An 18,202-nucleotide genomic window follows, 5' to 3' on the forward strand; every position below is an offset into this window, starting at 1 on the left:
TTAAATAAACCTCTGAAACTCCAAGATCTCCGGGTGCCGCTAGGTTCTCCCGTCGGGCGATCCAGTCCAGGTTCCGTAAGCGTCCAGGGAGCCCATGTTTCCCAAGGGCAGATCCTCCTACTCTGCTCTGCATTCTCGTTACGCGGTGAATCGCCCGTTTGTCCTTCCCTTAATATATCTGCTTTGTTCAGTCCATCCTGAACATCGGGTCGGGGGGGGGGGCTCTGGCTTATTTTCTGGGGTCATTCCTTTGATTTAAAACTACTTAGCCACCCAAATCTTCCAGCAGCTAGCAGTGTGGCTTTGGGCTTCTGACACGGCCGCCTCAGGCTCCCACCTCCTCCTGCAACCAATGCTGCAGGGTTGTTTTGGGGGTTTGTTTGTTTTCCCCCTTGAATCCTAGATAGAAGCCGAAAGAAGAGGAAGCAGCCACACTATGTATTTCAAAACTCAAAAAAGGATTTTTTTAAGGTTAGGATAAAATGCAATGTGACATGTGTACGAAGCATCAAAAATATGAGGATGGGTAATTTAAAAATCTAACATTAGCTGCTTCTGGCCCAGAGGACATGGACATTTTATAAGCTTGAATAACGTCTCTGCATGTTTTTACTGCATGTCGATTGCTTTAGGTAATGCGTTCCTAAAGACAGTGTCTACCTAGGCTGACCCGACTACAGAGCTGTAAAGTGGCCTAAATCCGTTCCTTCACGGACAGTAATCAGACAGACGTGAAGGAGGTGGGAATATGCTCCCCAAACAGCACAACGGAGCACTCCACGGCTGTGCGTTCCTTCCAAGGAATGCTCAAGCTTCCTGCTCTCCCTTTCTAAGTGTGGGTCATAACTTCATGTCACAGGAGATAAGGGGGTCACGTTACGCGTTTTGGGATGAGCTTCAACGGGGTTAACCAGAAAATGCTAGAGAAAACGTACTTTTTAACAATCCTAATTAAGAGGGATGAATTGGCAGCTCTGATGTGCTTTGCTTCCTTTGATGTGTAAGGACATTCTGTAAGTTCACATGTCTCCTTGCAAATTAAAACAACAAAACAAAGTCAAATCGCCGAGCGCCATCGCTCCCACGATGCACAGACCTACTTGCATTTTAATGAAAAGTTTGCTCTGAAAGAAATCAATGTATGGATTTATAAAACAGTCTGTAATGTGAATACTCCTTAGTTATTTCCACAAATAACGTTGCGTGGATACGTTCTTTAGTTAGATGAAGAAAAGTGTGTGTATTATTTGTACATAGATGTAGTAAGTACCTGCACATAAGTAAATACCAACATACACATGGTTTTTCTTTCTCTTTGATGTTCAGGACGATCAGAGCCAAGTTTAACGCCAAGTGTGTTGCCCTATTGCTGGTATATTCATTTCACTCCTGACTATGAAATAGAAAGCCCCAATTGTTCTACCGTCTCTTCTGAATCTCTTGACCCCTCTCGTCGGGGCCTTCGTCTGTGACATCACAGCTGTTCCTGCCCCACCTCCCTCCTAAGGTTGTCGGGCAGGTGGACCCTGCAGCCCGAAGGTGCCCCAGGGCTCCGGGGGGCTGCCCCCCGCGCCACCCACTCCTTGCCCCCCAGTACCGCCTCGCAGCGGCCTCTTCAGCATCCCGAACCCAACCTGGGACGGGCCTCACGTTCGCTGCCTGCTCTGCAGAGTGCCAGGTACTTTGTCAGACCCGAGCGGAGAGAGCGGGCCGTCGCCTTGCTTCAGGGGCCCAGGACGCCCGGGGCTTTGCTCACCATGTTCTGTTGGCATAGCCAGTAAAACTGCTGGAATTTCTGGGACATCAGAAGCTGCGCGCTCCCCACCGCACTCCTGATTTTACCGAGGACTGTGAACAAAACAAAACAAAACACGTTTAAAACTGGGTCCACGAGAAACCAAATGCAAGAGCGTGACACAAAGGGAGTCAAGTCCAAAGAGCATGCGTTACTCTTCTCCCTTCCTGAAGATTACAGCTCTGAATGTACGGTGCAGGGCGCGGCCACGGACTGGAGTTTTTTCCAGGCTGACCCATGTCCGATTTCTGAGGGAAATGCAAAGATGTGTGAGTAATACCGGCCGTTAGGATATTACTGGTCAGGGTTGGGACGGGTGTAGTCTGGAAGGGTGGTCTGTTCTGCAGGAGGCTTTTCCTGTTGGTGGCACCACGATTCTTTCAGCAATGCTGCTCAGGTGAGTGAAAGGATGAGGCAGCAAGTAGGAATAAAGAAGACTTAAGTCCTTCTTACTCTTTATGGACTCCACGAAGATGAAGATGTTAATTCCTAATTTCTAGGAAATCTCATTGGTATCGGTTACCCCATTTGACTTTAGGGAGTAATCTTTGGGGGCTCTGAGGGCATCTTACACTGGAGGGAGGGGCTGTGCAGGGAGAGGCTGAGGTGCGCTTGTGACCCCTCATCCCCAGCCCTGGGCTCTGTCCACAGCTCCTGCCACCGGCCGTGGGCCTCTGCGGGCGGCCGAGTCACCGTCACCGCCGTGGGCTCCCATCACGTTCGACTCGCCAACCAATTCCCCACGGATGTTCGTAGTGACCCTGTCCTCCCTCCCGCTCCCGTGAGCCCGCTGTGATGTGGCAGGAAGTCTCCAAATGATGTCTAAGTCGTATGACTTTAATCAAACAGCACTTTTTAAAAAAGTAAGTAATACAGTTTTGTCCATGGAAAGGGCTTAACACATTCAAGAAGCGTGGGGATGACCACTTCGGGATGGAGAATCGGCAAACGAGAGCCTTGTGTGTCAAATGCAGGGTCTCTGCCCCGATCCGGCAATCCCAGGCGCCTCCACGCCTGCCGCCTCCATTCCCGTCCTCACACCTGGTCCTTGCTGGGCGTTAGCCTCAGAATTATTTAGGAAATGATAGCTTTGGTAGATCCCAACTCACGTGACTCTCAAAAGCACTTGGGAATCGGGGGGGGGGGACATGTTTCCTGCCTCTAGACCCTGAGCCCATTCACCCCCACGTTTCATTGGCCTGAGGGACAAACAGAAGTTATTCACAGAGTTTCAGAAGGTCGAGCTCTTGGGGTGGGGCAGGTTATTCCCACCTGCTCACTTCTGGCTTCTCTCTGGCTCTCTTGCAGACCTTCCAGAGCACAGGTACGGAGCCAGGCTCTCAGCTGAGAGTAGCTGAGCGCGTGACCTCGGGCTTGCCCGCCAGGAGAGTTACAGGAGCCTGTATTTGCCAATGGCAGGTGGAAGACAGTTAAGGAAGGGGGAGTTTCACCTGGACCTGTGTCTGTCCTCGAAGGGGAGGAAAGAACCATGACCCTCCCATGTGTGTTGCTGCCGACTCATCCACGTCAGGACATTTCTGGACCCCGGGCTTGTCCAGAGAAGAGAGCGGACCGGAGCTCAAGGCAGCACGAAGGACAAGCCCGCATCGCCCAGGTCTTGTCTGGAGTTACCAGCGGTCCCCACAAGGCAGCAGTAGGTAGGGCACAAGGTCCATTCCCTACAAGGCGAGGACCTGGCATCGTGCACAACCTGTTCTTCAAATGATTTTCTCCGGGGTAAGACAGTGGACTTAAACACTTAATTTAATTTGTCTTATTTTCTCATCTGTCTTTAAGGAACTCAGCTTGCCGTTCCCTGGAGTTTTATTGCTGACAATTTCACACATAGGATCTGAAAGAAAAGTGTCTGCATCACTTAGAATCAGCAATTAACAGTTTGCCACGTGCGCATGTTTATTTTTCTGAGCCCCTTGGAGATAAGCTGTAGCCAGCCTGTCACCTGCCATCATCCTGTGCAACCACTGGGTCCTTATCATTCCGAAGGAGTGGAGAATTCCTTCATGTATCTAATTCTGCACTGCTTCTAGAATATTAACAAGGAGTTTGACACATGTGACTTAATAAAAGTGAATAAATTGGATAACACTGTGGCATCCTCTCAGACTTAAAAAATATCTTCATGCCTCTTGATCCCTGGGCCCAGGTGTGTTCAGCAAATCTGTTTCAAGAGGGGCTTTCCTCCCCCACAGACCCACCTCCTTGATCCAATTTGCCAGGCAGCAGTGGGAGGGAGTGGTGGTAGGACCCCGGGAGGAAGCTGGTGCAGGGGGATGGGGAGGGTGCTGGGGTTCAGAACTGAGTGTGCCCTGAGGATATGGGGGTGGGTAGGTGCAGGGAGAGAGGGGTGGGCAGGTGCAGGGACAGGGGGGTGGGCAGGGACAGGGACAGGGGGTGGGCAGGTGCAGGGACGGGGTGTGAGCAGGTGCAGGGACAGAGGGGTGGGCAGGTGCAGGGACGGGGGTGGGCAGGTGCTGAGACGGGGGGTGGGCAGGTGTAGGGAGGAAGGTGGCGGGACAGAGCCAGAGTGTCTCCTAGGAGTGGTGAAAGTGCTTTACCTTTCATTCACATTTTGATCCCCCAAATTGAACACGTTTCTCTAGCTCTAGTCTCACTGCTATGGAGTGGAAGAATTATCTTTGTTTTGAAATGTTGAGTTTCCACCTATAAACCCCTGTAACCTGCAAGACTGATGAAAAGATTTAGAGAGACTTGTTTCAATCAGGCTGTCACTGCAGGAATATATAGAAGCGACGACTAAATGTGCTTCTTTGTACTGACTGTGTTTCCTCAAATGGTAATTAGAAGTCATTTGGTTTTATACAATTTGAAGTTTTAATTCCTAATTTTCATATTCTTCTTAAAACGTAATTCAACAGAAGTATTAATATAAAGCACTTCAATTTATAATCTTTAACACATCATGGCTAGATGGGCAATATCTTGGTGTTGATTTAATGTGATGAAGAGTTATTATTAAGGGTATAAATTGATTATTGCTCGGGAGAGACAGTGAATGTCGAGGAGAAGCTCGCGACCTGATTGCTAATGGCAGGAGGGTCTGCAGTTGGGCGAGCGGGGACCACTCTATCTGGTACCTTTAATGCAAATAGCTTCCCATAATTGCCAAGAATTGGAGGTGAAAATTTCAATTTATTCTTTTCCACTGTACTTCCCTAATGTTGTCATAGTTTCGACACTTTGTTTCAAGAGCTGCAGATAAGTGCTAATGCTTCCCAGAATGCAAATTGACAAAGAACCTGATACAACGCTTGCCTCTGACGTGTAAGGAAATTTGATTAACTCTCTTGCTCCTTTTTATTTTTCATGCGTCTTCTCCAATTTCCCATTCTTTCTGGATTTGCTATGAAATGCCAGGACAACATTTACACTATCCTTTCAGAATCTGAAGTGGATTTTTGTAGAATTTGCAGAGAGTTTGAAAGGATCACGGGAATATTTATCTCCTCTCCGGTCTCTCGGGCTCCTCCGTGATTGGTTTCCGCGAACAGCTGCAGGAAAATCGCTGCTTGCTCCGACATCCCCCCTCAGGTCTCAAGCGTTACCATTCTCAGGTTTATTGAGCGCACATGTCTTTGTCCACTCCGGTGTCACGTGGCCATTTGGTGACTGGCTCGTGAGAGACATCCCTGTAGGCACCTGCCCGGGCTTCGCGAGGACCTGGGAGCAAGCCCGTTGAAGGCTCCCTCTGCCGGTAAAGGGAGACCCTCAGACGAGGGAATGGCCGAAGCCCCTGTCCCCCAGCCCGGGGGTCTGTGGTTCCACACATCTGGCCAGCTGGTGTCGGGTTATTAGCTGTTTTGGGCACGAGAACCTGCCAACACCTGTCCAAACACCCCTCCGTTGAGTCCCCCACGTGCTTTCTCTCTCTGTGCCATTACAGAAGGAAAACTGTGTAGCTTTGGGACAATTGCTTTTATTTCAGAAAAACACCCTATTTGTTTCGTTCCACTTTATGCCATTTACCCTTTGGGTTTAACATAATGAATACAAAAATCCCCAAATACGAGTAGAGTAATGGTTTACAACCCCTCCAGAATGGATCTTTAATGACTTAACAATAGGAAGCCTGCATGAACGAGACTTAACTTAAACCAGTATTTATTTGGGCTCATTATAGTTTTTATTAACCATAGAGGGCTGAACGGATCTCACTTCATTCAATCAGTTCAGTGAGCTGTGATTATAAAATTTTAGTTTGGGAAGAAATTAGTTCATGTGATGGAAATTTCAATATTCGGAGCTCAGAGTTCTGGTTTAGCAAGCCATTTAACTTAATCTTGCTTCTTAAAGGTGCCATCACCAATAACCCTCTATCTGTTCTCAAAATGAGTGGTTATCTTACTTTTTAAAACTTCTTAGGGAAATGTCTAAAGTTGATTAATAGGTGCTAGTTTTAGGTGCAAAGCATGAGGAAGAGACACATAAAAATGTGTCATCTTTGTCCACAGAAATATCAGACATCTGGGCAACTTCGGGAAAGAAATTAAGAAAATCACAAAAAGCATCAAGTGGATCTATTCTCTGTTCTCTGCATCCAAGTCTTCCAGCAATGCCATCGTATTTAGTCATTAAATAGGACTGGGAAAAGTGCACAAAAAACAAAATCACTAGCTGATATCTCCAGCACGGGGAGGGCACAGGATACTCCCAGCCCCCACGTGAGGGCGACCGGAGGCCTGGGGGGATTTTAGATGCCGTGCTTTCACGAGGGTGTGAGCAGGAGCGTGACCGTCCCTGTGTATGACGACTGTCCATCTCTTTCCTCCTGTTCCCTTCTATGTCTCCACAGCAGAGCACCGTGGCAGACACTTCTGGGGAATAATAAATGCACCAAATACCATCAGTGCATTCAAGGAGCCGAAGGTCTCCCGTGACAGCAGAGGGGCAGAGCTTTGGGAAGACACAGCAGCTGTCCTGTCCTGCGAGAAACGCATGTGCCCAAGGGCATGATGGAGCAAAGACAAGCAGGTGCACAGTCCACGTCGAAGTGAAGTTCTTTTTAAGGAGCCGGGAGACAGGGGCTCCTGTCCGTGGGGCTGCTTTCCTCCACCCTTCCCTCTCTGCTCCCCCTACGGCACAGCAGAATCCAACTCCCCATTGAGGCCTGGGCACCATGCCACCTTCTCCACGAAGCCTTCTTGGAATTTTCCCCGCTGAAAATGACTCACACCTGTGAGGTTCCAAAGCTCCTATCTGCCTGTCTCCCACCACACGTGATGTTCTCCACTCGGTATAAATAGTCCTGTCCTGGTTTCACTGCTCCTGGTCACTGCAGTCCATGTCTTCACGGCTGGTCCCTCGCTCTCAGCCTACAGTCTGTGGGTGGCGGCTGGCTCATGGCACATATTCAGTAAATATCTGTTGAATGTTTATATTAACGAGAGAATCCAAGAAGAAAATCCCAAAGGTTCAAAAAAGGCGTTTAGGGAAATGCAGTTGAGGGGCAGCAGAAATTCATTTTCTGCTATAGCTTGCTGGAGAATGTGGTTTCCACATGCCTCATATTAAGGCAACTGAAATCTAAATACTGTATTTCCCACGAGGATGGAATCTTATGGCTGATCTGGGTCATTGCTGGCCACTGAATTGAATTCCGTGTAGAGTACCTTTATGGCACTATTCCCAGAACTCTCTCTGATGCCCCCAACAACAAGACAGTCATTACTTATCATGATGACACTTCAGTGTCTAAGCCTTCTAACTGTTAGATCTTTTGTGTTTAGTTTGAGAAGGAATTTGCTCCCTTTTCCTTCCTTAATTTCTAGTGGCTAAGTAATGATGAGCTAAGTTTACATTTTATCAGCTCAGGGATTCCCTCTGGAACCTAAATGGGTGTCCCAGCTACGGGGGATCAGAATGAAGCAAATGGCCACGGACTGGGACTCCACTTTTTTTAAAATAGTGGAAGAAGGTAATCCACAAGAACACAGACAGGAAGGAAGCGATGCATGGAGAGAGGTTTCCAGTAAGGGATATTGTGATTCAATAGCTTCGGGCAGCACAGTGGTAAAGCATAGCTTTCGACAGGAGACGGCCCTGACTTCGCCTCGCGACTCCATCGCCATACTCTGTGGGATCTGGGGCGAGACGTTAACCTCCTTAAGCCTAGGTCTCTCTATTTTTAGGATGGTGATGATGCTATCTAGGCACCACATCACGGTGAGCTCTGAACGAGGTGTGCAAAGAACCTCCCATAATATTTGGCACAGGATTCGTGCTCAGAATGTGCCGGTGCAGAGATCTCTTCTTTTAACTATATCCCCTTTTAAACTGTAATTCTTAGAAAATAAAGACTACGTTAAAAGGACATGCGACAACGTGCATTCCCGCCAACAGGGTAAGAGGTTCCCCTTTCTCCACAACCTCTCCAACATTTGTTGTTTCTTTCCCTGTCCATTTCTGCCATTCTAACTGGTGTAAGGTGGTATCTCAGTGTGGTTTTGATTTGGATTTCCCTGATGGTGAATGATGATGAACATTTTTCCATGTGTCTGTTGGCCATTTGTATGTCTTCTTCGGAGAAGTGTCTGTTCATGTCTTCTGCCCATTATTTGACTTATTTGTTTTTTGGGTGTTGAGTTTGAGAAGTTCTCTATAGATCGTGGATACCAGCCCTTTGTCTGTAGTGTCATTTGCAAATATCTTCTCCCATTCTGTGGGTTGCCTCTTTGTTTTGTTGACTGTTTCCTTTGCTGTGCAGAAGATTTTTATCTTGATGAAGTCCCAAAAGTTCATTTTTGCTTTTGTTTCACTAGCCAGCCACTTTGGAAAACACTGTGGAGGTTCCTCAAAAATTTAAAAATAGAGCTACCCTATGACCCAGCAATTGCAACTCCTGGGTATTTACCCCAAAGACACAGATGTAGTGAAAAGAAGGGTCATATGCACCCCAATGTTCATAGCAGCAGTGTCCGCAATAGCCAAACTGTGGAAAGAGCCGAGATGCCCTTCAGCAGATAAATGGATAAAGAAGATGTGGTCCATATATACAATGGAAGATTACTCAGCCATCAGAAAGGATGAATACCCCACTTTTACATCCACATGGATGGGACTGGAGGAGATTATGCTAGGTGAAATAAGTCAAGCAGAGGAAGTCAATTATCATATGGTTTCACTTATTTGTGGAACATAAGGAATAGCATGGAGGACATTAGGAGAAGGAAGGTAAAAATGAAGGGGGGGAAATCGGAGGGGGAGATGAACCATGAGAGACTATGGACTCTGAGAAACAAACTGAGGGTTCTAGAGGGGAGGGGGGTGGGAGGATGGGTTAGCCTGGTCATCGATGGGTATTAAAGAGGGCACGTTCTGCATGGAGCACTGGGTGTTATACGCAAACAATGAATCATGGAACACTGCATGTAAAACTAATGATGTAATGTATAGTGACTAACTTAACAATAAGAGAAAAATAAAATAAAATAAAAAGGACACGCTACATATGGGAAATTATGATAAGGTAACGAATGCTCTAGGTTGTCTTACAAACACGGTAGTGGCTAGTGTCCCCTGTTGTTCTGCCCACAGAGGGAGACCAGAACTTCTTGGATGTGTCCTGAATGGTGTAAATTCAAATGATGACAGGATCAAATTGATAGACACATTATGGACCTAGACCTGACAAGTATGTCTTCAGTGCGGGCGCGTCCTGGCTGACTGCCCCGTGGGTCTGCACGCCCCAGGCCCCCGGAAGAATATGCGCCGCCATGCACACAGTGGGAGCCCACAGCCGGACCCTGATTTCGCATCAACTTAGGCAATTTAGTTTTTCCAAGTTGTGTCTTTGTGATAAAGATTATAAATCGCTGTGACAATTAAATAACGATTTTGCCAAGCCGAAACACATACCGACCAGTGAGAAAATGCTGCAGGAAATGAGCGATTTTTAAATATAAGAACTGTGAGTAATTGCTCCACTCAATGTACCCTAAAAAGGTAATAGACTTGGACAAATGCATGCAAGCAGTTTGAGACACCTGTCGGCGAGCTGGGGAGCAGGTTCAAATGCTCCGCTACGGCAACGCTTCCTCCAAAACACTCAGGGTCTCCCACCACCCAGGTGAACACGTGGAATTGGGTGATTAAGGGAGAAATGTGAGGGAAGAGAATTAGTAATTTAAAGGCAACCTCTCTCTTCCTTCATAGCTTAACACCATAAGTTCTAACAGCTAGAGATCAACACGCCAATTAGTTTCTTGGCTTTACAGATCCCAGGGCCATTGTACTCTGTCCGTTACGTAAGTCCATAGAATTTCATCCTTGTATTTCCATTTGTATGATGACTGACAGATTCTATCACAGCAGCTATCTAGACGTGTTGTGGCAGGGCACAATCCCCAAGGACGTCAGCTATCCGTTTGAACTTGAGAATTCCAAGTGAGCTAGCAAATGGACAAAGGAATTCACGGAAAAAGAAAAAGTACTTTCAAGAGAGCATGATTTGTCAAGACATTCAGAAATGCCTCTGTGAAACCGTATTTTGGTCAAGACAATGTTAGTTCTAAGTATGTGGCAATTATTCTCGGATTCTTGGTCTATCAACTAAGGTGGTATCTGTTTAGAAATCAGGTGCAGCGATTCACAAAGGATGCTGCTTCTGATCATCCTCAAGAGAGGATTCTTCAGGTCAGTGGGAGACAGGTGGAGAATGAGGGATGCTGTCCCTTTCTACACAGAGAGGCAGAGACCCATCAGGGCAGAAAGAGGCTGGAGCAGGTCTGCTTTGCGAGCACTGGGTCAGGAAGTCACATGGATTCCCGCTCAGCGTGGTGATGGGAGAGCTGGGCGTGCACCGTCACAGGGCTGGCCAGTTTAATCTCTACTCAGCTCAAACTTCTCTTTGGCATAAAGCCAACTCAAGGGGCACCTGGGTGGTGCAGTCAGTTAAGTGTCCGACCTTTGGTTTCGGCTCAGGTCGTGACCTCAGGGTCCTGAGATGGAGCACCAAGTCAGGCTCCATACTCAGTGTGGAGTCTGCTTGAGATTCTCCCTCTGCCCCTCCCCCTCTCTCAAATAAAGAAATAAATCTTAAAAAAAAAATAAAGCAACTCCATCCCTTATAAACATGGGGCAGTAACGATTCTAGAAAACAGTGGACACCCTCCACATCAAGTCACTGTGAGAATTCGGAAGAAGAGGACATGGAATGAGACCAGCACCAGGGTCAGTGCCATTGGGCTCACGAGCTAACAAAACCCAAACGGATCCCCTTGAACACGGTAGCGGTGGTTTTTCTGTCCGTGTCCTTATCTGTTTTCTGGGAGCTGAGCGGGATGTGGTGGGAAGCACGTTTGCTTTCATTTACCCAAGTATCAAAGGAAGTGCCCCCATTAATGATGCCATTTGCCTGTTGGCCCTACTGACCAACTGCAGTGCTAAGAAGCCGAGGGGAGGCTGCACTCTTACTTTCCTCTGAGAGATCATTCTCCTCCGCGTCTCTCTCCATGTCCTTGCACCAGCCTTCCATCCTCTTTGTCTCCGCGTGCAGCAGCTTCGCAAACCACGAGCCGTCCCTCCGGCACGGAGACACCCTCCCCGTCTCCGCTGTCTCGATGGACGGCTCCAGCCAGGGGTCGGGCGGCGGCAGGCTGCCAGTGTCCACGGGGGTCCTATAGTCTTCTCTGTAACTGAAGAGCCCCTGGGTCCGAACAGTTCTTACGGCCCCATACTGGGTGGGCGTGCTGGGCTCCGAATGCCGCTGGAAGGAGGGCCCAAACTGCAGGCCCTTGTCCTCCATGGTGACGTGTCCCGGGAAGCCCTCCAGCTCCAAGTCCGCCTGGACGGCGGCGGTCACGCTGTTGGAACGCTTGAAACGCCCGTGTCTGCGGAGGGGGAAGGAAGAGAGAGGGGAGACTTTCTGAGCTGACTGTGCGGCAAGCCGACGCCTCGCTCATCAACGACACGCCTGCACCGCGGCGAGCCGACAAGTCAAGGGGAAGATGAGTCTTTTCCTCCCGTTACTACTATTTTGGTGTTTCAGCTATGAAAGAACGTTGGGTTTTGCAAATAATTAACCTCTAACATCTACCTAAGTCTCAATGCCTAAATAACGCCCGCTTAAGACGGAAGCGTATTGCGGGGTGCAGCGGGGGTAACGCATTCCATGAGTCCACTGCCTTGGCTCATTTACTTCCCTTGACAAATCCGCCACAAGTTTACAAAACCTCCTTATGTTGCATCTATGCAACAGGAACGCTGTGTAGCTCCTTTGAGGTAAATAACTTTTGTACCCCACTGAGTTTGGGGGACACATTTCAGGGCGTGCGTCTCTTCTCCTATCTGAATAACTTAATATCATCCCCATTAAGTCTTGTACGCAAAATAAGGAATCCAAATTCCGACTTGAGCAGGTGTTTTAAAAACATGTTCATCGTACACATTGGAAGGCCGCCCAGGCCCGCACAGCCAATTACTGAAAGGATGGGCAGGAAAGGGCTTATAATTGGAGTCCAGATATTGCTGGGTGAGAACCCTGTGTGTGTGCGGGGAAGGGGGGGGTTCTTCCAAACTGAACCCTAACTCTACATTTTGGCTTCTCACCAACTGAACCCTCCTATGGCAACAGCTGTGCCCGCAGCTGGTTGATGAGTTTTCCACTTAGTGTCTTTGCTGGAGGCAAAGGAGCAAAGAACAAACCCATGATGGGGATGGAAGGCAGCAAGCCCAGTCCCGTGCAGAAGCTGTCCGCGGTCTCAGCACTCTGCCGGGAACCCGGGAAGCCAGCAGCTTGTGGTCTGAATTTCTTTGCAATCAAAATCTTTATTGGCTAGGTCCTAAAACCCTCCACGATGAGCAATGTCACCCGGGACTAGATGCTAATTGAAGTTGCAGATGTGACAATTCTCTCATTGAATTAGTTTTTTATGAAATGTACAAGATATATTTTTAAAATATGAAATAAAATAATCATGCTGTTCTTGCTACAAAAATAACATTACCATCATAGACATCTCTTTATTTTATGGTTGGAAATCATGGTATAGCTAAGGTCTTAAACTTCCTTCCTTCTCTCTCTCTTTCTGTCTTTCTTTTACCTTTAACATTATTAGGTAGGGAGACATGCACCTGATTCACCCTCAAGCCTATCTATTCTTCCTTTGGATGAAGAACCTTGGCTCTCAGGCCTGTCAGCCCCTCCGCTTTCATAGCTGGTAAATTACTTTACGAAGAATTATTCCCCTGCCTCTCGCAAAAAACAAGATGCAGGCAGATGTTAATTCATACTTGAACGATATAAATTGCAAAGTATAAATATATGACCCTGTTACCACATATGGCATGAATTATTGATGGTCAGCATGATCTAGATGTTTGCAATCAGGTTTCTAACAGATCGCTCTTGCTTGGGAACATCGTATATTGTGAAGGGGCTGAGTTACCGCTTCTCATCTTCCACTTGGATGCCAACAGAGTGGTATTCTCGCAGGCCTCGGCTCTCTGTGTCAGAGTCTGTGGCTGTTTCCACCTAATACAACACAGAACATCTTATTTTAGAACTGAGACAAGCGACCTGGGCAGGGGACTATTGTGTGTGTGTGTGTGTGTGTGTTCATTTGCTATAACTAATTACACATTTAATTAATACAGAGATGCACTTGACCCAGTAAAATCACAAAAAAGGGAAATGCATTCATATTGGTGTAATTAGACTGCTACTGTGTTTCATCAAATTCCCATAACTACTTGAACTCAGCATTGCACTCTGATCTCTCAAATGATTGCAAATAAAATTGCTTAGTTCAGCTAAGGCAAAAAATAGGCTTTGTTGGATTGCATGATTGTAGGACTTAAAGGCTCTTATCACACCCTACGGTGAAGAAAGTAAGTACAGCATGAACCAGATAGAGCTAACAACCACAAATAAGCCAGTTAATAGAATTACACTGATGGTTGCATCCACATACAGAAACACACAGGAAGGAATTTCAGCGTGTATCGGGAAGACTGCGGCCATGTGTCCATCTGCCCCTACACACCGGTGTCTTGCATCTGCTAATGGGACTGTGCCCAGCGAGGCCAGGTCAGAACAGAACAGAAACTGTGCATTTTACACGAATCCTTCTCGTGGTTCTATTTGCCAAAATGCCTCCCAAACCCACCAAGCACTTTAGGACCGTTAGGGGGCAGAGCTAACCCATGAGGGGATGCTGGTACAGTCCATGTTCTAAAAAGCCCTCAGACTCTCAGCACAAAAAGTCTGTGCAACCGAAGTTTAGTTTATCCGTAAATATTATCCTGGCTACTCCAGTGTCCCTTTCCTTTTTCCCCAGAAAATATTACCTACTGTATCAGCGGGACTTTGACCCCAATCCGAAATGTCACAACTAAGTTGTAAACCACATTTCTCTTAAAAATATTAATGATTGTCATGAGGGTGAGGTACAAATCCCTAAACCAATCATCACGACGCTCTCTTTTGCGACTTAGGAAGGTCTGTGACTGTAACTTGCGGCCGCCCCGTGGCCGAGCTCATGGCACCGAGGGCTCACTCAGCTTGTGGCAAAGAGAAACGATGCTGCCCATATCTGATGTTTATTTTACTCTTACCACGTGCCAGGCACTGTGCCAAGAGCATAATAAGCGCTATTGCACATAGTGTCCACGGTACCCCTGCTCTGATTTCCTGCCACACTGAACAGCTGAGGAATCAGAGAAGGTGAGTAACTTGCCCAGGGGTGCACAGCTCACTGGGCGCAGAAAGAGGATTCACACCCGCATCTGTCTGACAGCCCCACCATACTCTGTAGTGATCCGCTGTGGCCAGAATAAAGACAGCTGCGTGAAGACCCGGGGCTCCTGGCGAGTTACCGGGTGGAGGAGCACGGCTGGGCACACCCCGTTCCTTGCTGGCAGAATCCTGCACGCACGCAGAGGTCACACCACCTCCTCTGTGTGCGTGGTTTGACGGCTGGGCGAGGACACGGGGTGGCCACAGGACGAGGGACATCCTTGAATCCAGATCTAACCTTGCTGCTGTCTCTATGGGGGGTCATGGCTTTGATAAACTTCACCTTCCTGGACATGGAGATTGTTACTCTTATTATTTTACATGGAAAGATTACAGTAACAATTCACGTATTTAAGATGTCGTCCCATGTCAGAGCAAACAGAGCTGCCTTGTGTTTTAGCTGCTTGCTATTCCATTTTAGGAACATAACCTGATTTAGTTAACCAGTCTTCAAGGGAGGGATAATCTGGTTACTTCTAGTTTTCTGCCATGATTAATGATGCTGCTACAGATACATGTCTGTGCATGTTTTTGTGATCACAGTCATAGTGTAGGTGATTTTATGCTTTACAATGTTGGTAGATGGTGTCAAATTTGATGGATACATAATTTGGGGGAGATCCATGCATACATATAGTTTTAGAAAGATTTTTGTAATGGAAAGAGCACTGGACTTTATCATTGAAATGTTCAGAATATTTGTCTTATTTTTTCTGCTTCCAGGATTCTAGTCTAAGGAAATCACCTTAAATTCTAACAAGTGAGTGAGGTGTTCATCTTAGTGTTACTTATCAGGTGAAACATGACGGGGGGTGAAGTAGGCGAGCGGTAGCAGAGGGTATATTATGATTTGCTCATGACACGGAACACTACACAGTACGAAGGTGACGGTCATCAGGGCCACACCACGGAAGATGTTTTTGGTCCCATGCACACGAGCAGGTGGCGTGAACAGCAAAATCACAGGATGTGTGGGCACACATGAAACACACATGTATTCACAGTCATGTACACACACTGCATAAGTGACTAAGACACATAACCAGACAACAGCACGTTGTCTCCCTTCATCCAGTCTCCACGTTCCCTGCGCTAGAATTCTCTACCATTCTGAGCGCAGGAGGAGGCTGTAGCTTTGCAGCCAGATTCTGCTACGAGCTGGTCACGCAATTCTCTGTGAGTCTCTTGAATTTTGTTGAGTCTTTTCTTCCTAATCTCAAAAATGAGGGGACATGAGACACTTCACTTGATTGAAGTAAACCTCCACAGGAAACCAGACTCAGATAAGCTTGTCCACAGCAAATATCGACGCTCTGTCCTTCACCTCAACCGGGAAGATGGTCAGGTGTGTGATGAGATGGATACTGAATGTGAAGGATCTCACAGAGCTACAGCGCTCGTCACATGAAACTTTCCTAAGAAAAAATGACGTTATCTCTGTTTTCAGAAGGGGAAGGCTGAGGGGGATGATAAAATCATATATGGCCCGGGTGAGCTAAACACATAACAATTTCAGAAATCCTGGGAGTGGAGACCCTTACATGGATAAGAAAAAAGGCAAATTCAAGACAAAGGAAAGGAATTACTGCTTTGCACAGTGGGAACGAAATCAAAGGAATCTCTTCCTAAGAGGAGATTCTGGCTGAAAATTCAAGGGATCTTAAAAGTTTTGAGAAATGAAGGCATATATTCATTTTTACAAGACCTGCCATGTTCTAGGCATTGAGAAGAAAGATATATTAGCAGAATCGCTAATGCTGAGTGAGATCTTTTTGAAGCAAAGGTGTTTGCAGGGCTCCCTGATGACAGGGGACAGACATGTCCTCAGTCACTATCGTGAGTGGTGTGTGCCATCACAAGAGCGTCTGGGGTCTGCGGAGCCCAGAGCCCCACACCAGCTCTCCCCGTACGATGGCGGAGCTTGTAAGCTGAGCCACACGCCACGATGGCAGGCGGGAAGGGGGACATTTCTAAATATGGTCTGTTTACAAAGCAAGGAGCTTGGTGTGGCTGGCGTGTGCATGCACGTGTGTGTGTGTTTGCATGCACGTGCACACGTGTGCGCACGTGGGACTGTGCACACAAGTGTGTACGTGTAAGTAAATGTGTGAGTGTATACGTGTGTGACTGCATGCATTAGGGCGGTGTGCACACGTGTGTCTGCAAATGTGCGTGTGCACATGTGTGTATGTGTGTGAATGACCGGGTTTGCAAGAGCAGGCACAGAGGTGAGTACATGCATGCACACATGCATGAGTGTGCACACATGTGCACGTGTGAGTGTGAGCACATGTGTGTACTTGCGTGGGCAAAACTGCACACATTAGTTGCACACACATGTACATGCATGAACATGCTTGCACCTGCGTGGATATGAGCACACGTGTGAGTGTGTGAATGTGTGATTGTGCATACACGTGTGAGTGACCAGCATGCATGCGTCTGCATGAGTGTGCACACAAGTGTGAATGCATATGTGCAGGTGTGAGTACACGGGTGCACACGTGTGTGTGTTGAGTGTGCATACATGTTTGTGCAGAAATGTAAGCATGAGTGCAGGGGAGTGTGTGCATGTGTGTGAGCATGTGCATGTTGGGTCGTGTGAGCTGGACAGGAGGCGGCCCCTGTGTGCCCTGGTCCCCATCTCCCTGCATGGCAGGTGTCTGTGGGAAGTCAAAGCCGGTCAGCCGCGGTCCAGACCCGAGAGAAGCACCCAGGCAGGGAGCTGGATTAGCTCGGTAATTAGCATCAGCTGCAGCTCCGACCGCACGTCTCTGCTGTCTACCCCGGATCATTTATGCTCTGCCTGCAAAACCGAGCGCACAGCCAGGCAGGTGCACGGCCTCAGGGCATGGTTACTGCGGTCCCCTCGGGACCTGTCGTAAGTCCGAGAGTGAGACGCGGTCTAGCAGCCTCGCTGCTGAGAGATGCCCAAGGCAGCACCCGCACTTCCAGGAGCAGGTGCCGCAAGGCTTGCCGAGTGCGAAACGGCTCAGGCCGGCGAGGGAGAAACCCGCCTGAGCAGGCAAACTGACGCGCTCTCAGCTGCACACTTGAGCCGAGTAAGAGGCTTGTGGCAGTTGCGCTGTTCATCCCCGCAGCCCGGTGATGGAGATGGAAGAGCAGGAATCGCTCCCACTTTAAAGACGGGGCAACCGAGGCAGGTGGGCTTGAGGAACCCCTGCATGTTAATCCAAACTGCAGTGTCCGGGAACGGGAGACACTTCCAGCGGACTCTCACCAACGGACACACGCAGCACGGATACACAGAATGGGAACACAGAGGAAAGAGGCGCATGTCAGCATTGAATGAGGAGACGTGAGGGAGGGGCGCCGCGGGTTCGCGTCACCGGGCCAGCTGCACCCCCAGACCCGCAGAAACGGGTGGGAAATGCGATGTCGATCCTCTGCCGTCTGCACTCCACAGGAGCTCCTGAGAGCGGGCCGCGGTCGGTCAGCTGGCAGCCCCCTGTGAGCCCTGGCTGAGTGTGCAGCGCCCTAGCCGTCTCTCCCTACGAGCGACAAGACAGACAGACTGGGGCAGGTCGCTTCTTGCCACGCAGCTCGGGGGACGGGCCCTGCATCGACCCCCCATCTCCTCTCTGGGAAGCGGGCGCCCTGCAGGCTTTTCCACA

At 48.3% G+C, this 18,202-nt stretch overlaps 1 protein-coding gene across 1 annotated transcript in view; it reads right to left on the reverse strand.

Moving 5' to 3' along the window:
- The window catches only part of DLGAP2 (DLG associated protein 2), a 188,484-nt gene that overhangs the window by 14,277 nt on the left and 156,005 nt on the right, over positions 1–18,202 (reverse strand). The window contains exons 10-12 of the mRNA XM_035003849.1: positions 13,219–13,304; positions 11,246–11,661; positions 1,757–1,848 (exon numbers count right to left, since the gene is read on the reverse strand). Coding sequence (XP_034859740.1) covers positions 1,757–1,848; positions 11,246–11,661; positions 13,219–13,304 — 594 coding nt within the window. The remainder of the gene's footprint in view (positions 1–1,756; positions 1,849–11,245; positions 11,662–13,218; positions 13,305–18,202) is intronic.

This window comes from Mirounga leonina, unplaced genomic scaffold (genome assembly GCF_011800145.1).
Source record: "Mirounga leonina isolate KUSES-001 unplaced genomic scaffold, KU_Mleo_1.0 Mir_128, whole genome shotgun sequence".
In the NCBI taxonomy this organism is placed as follows: Eukaryota; Metazoa; Chordata; class Mammalia; order Carnivora; family Phocidae; genus Mirounga; species Mirounga leonina.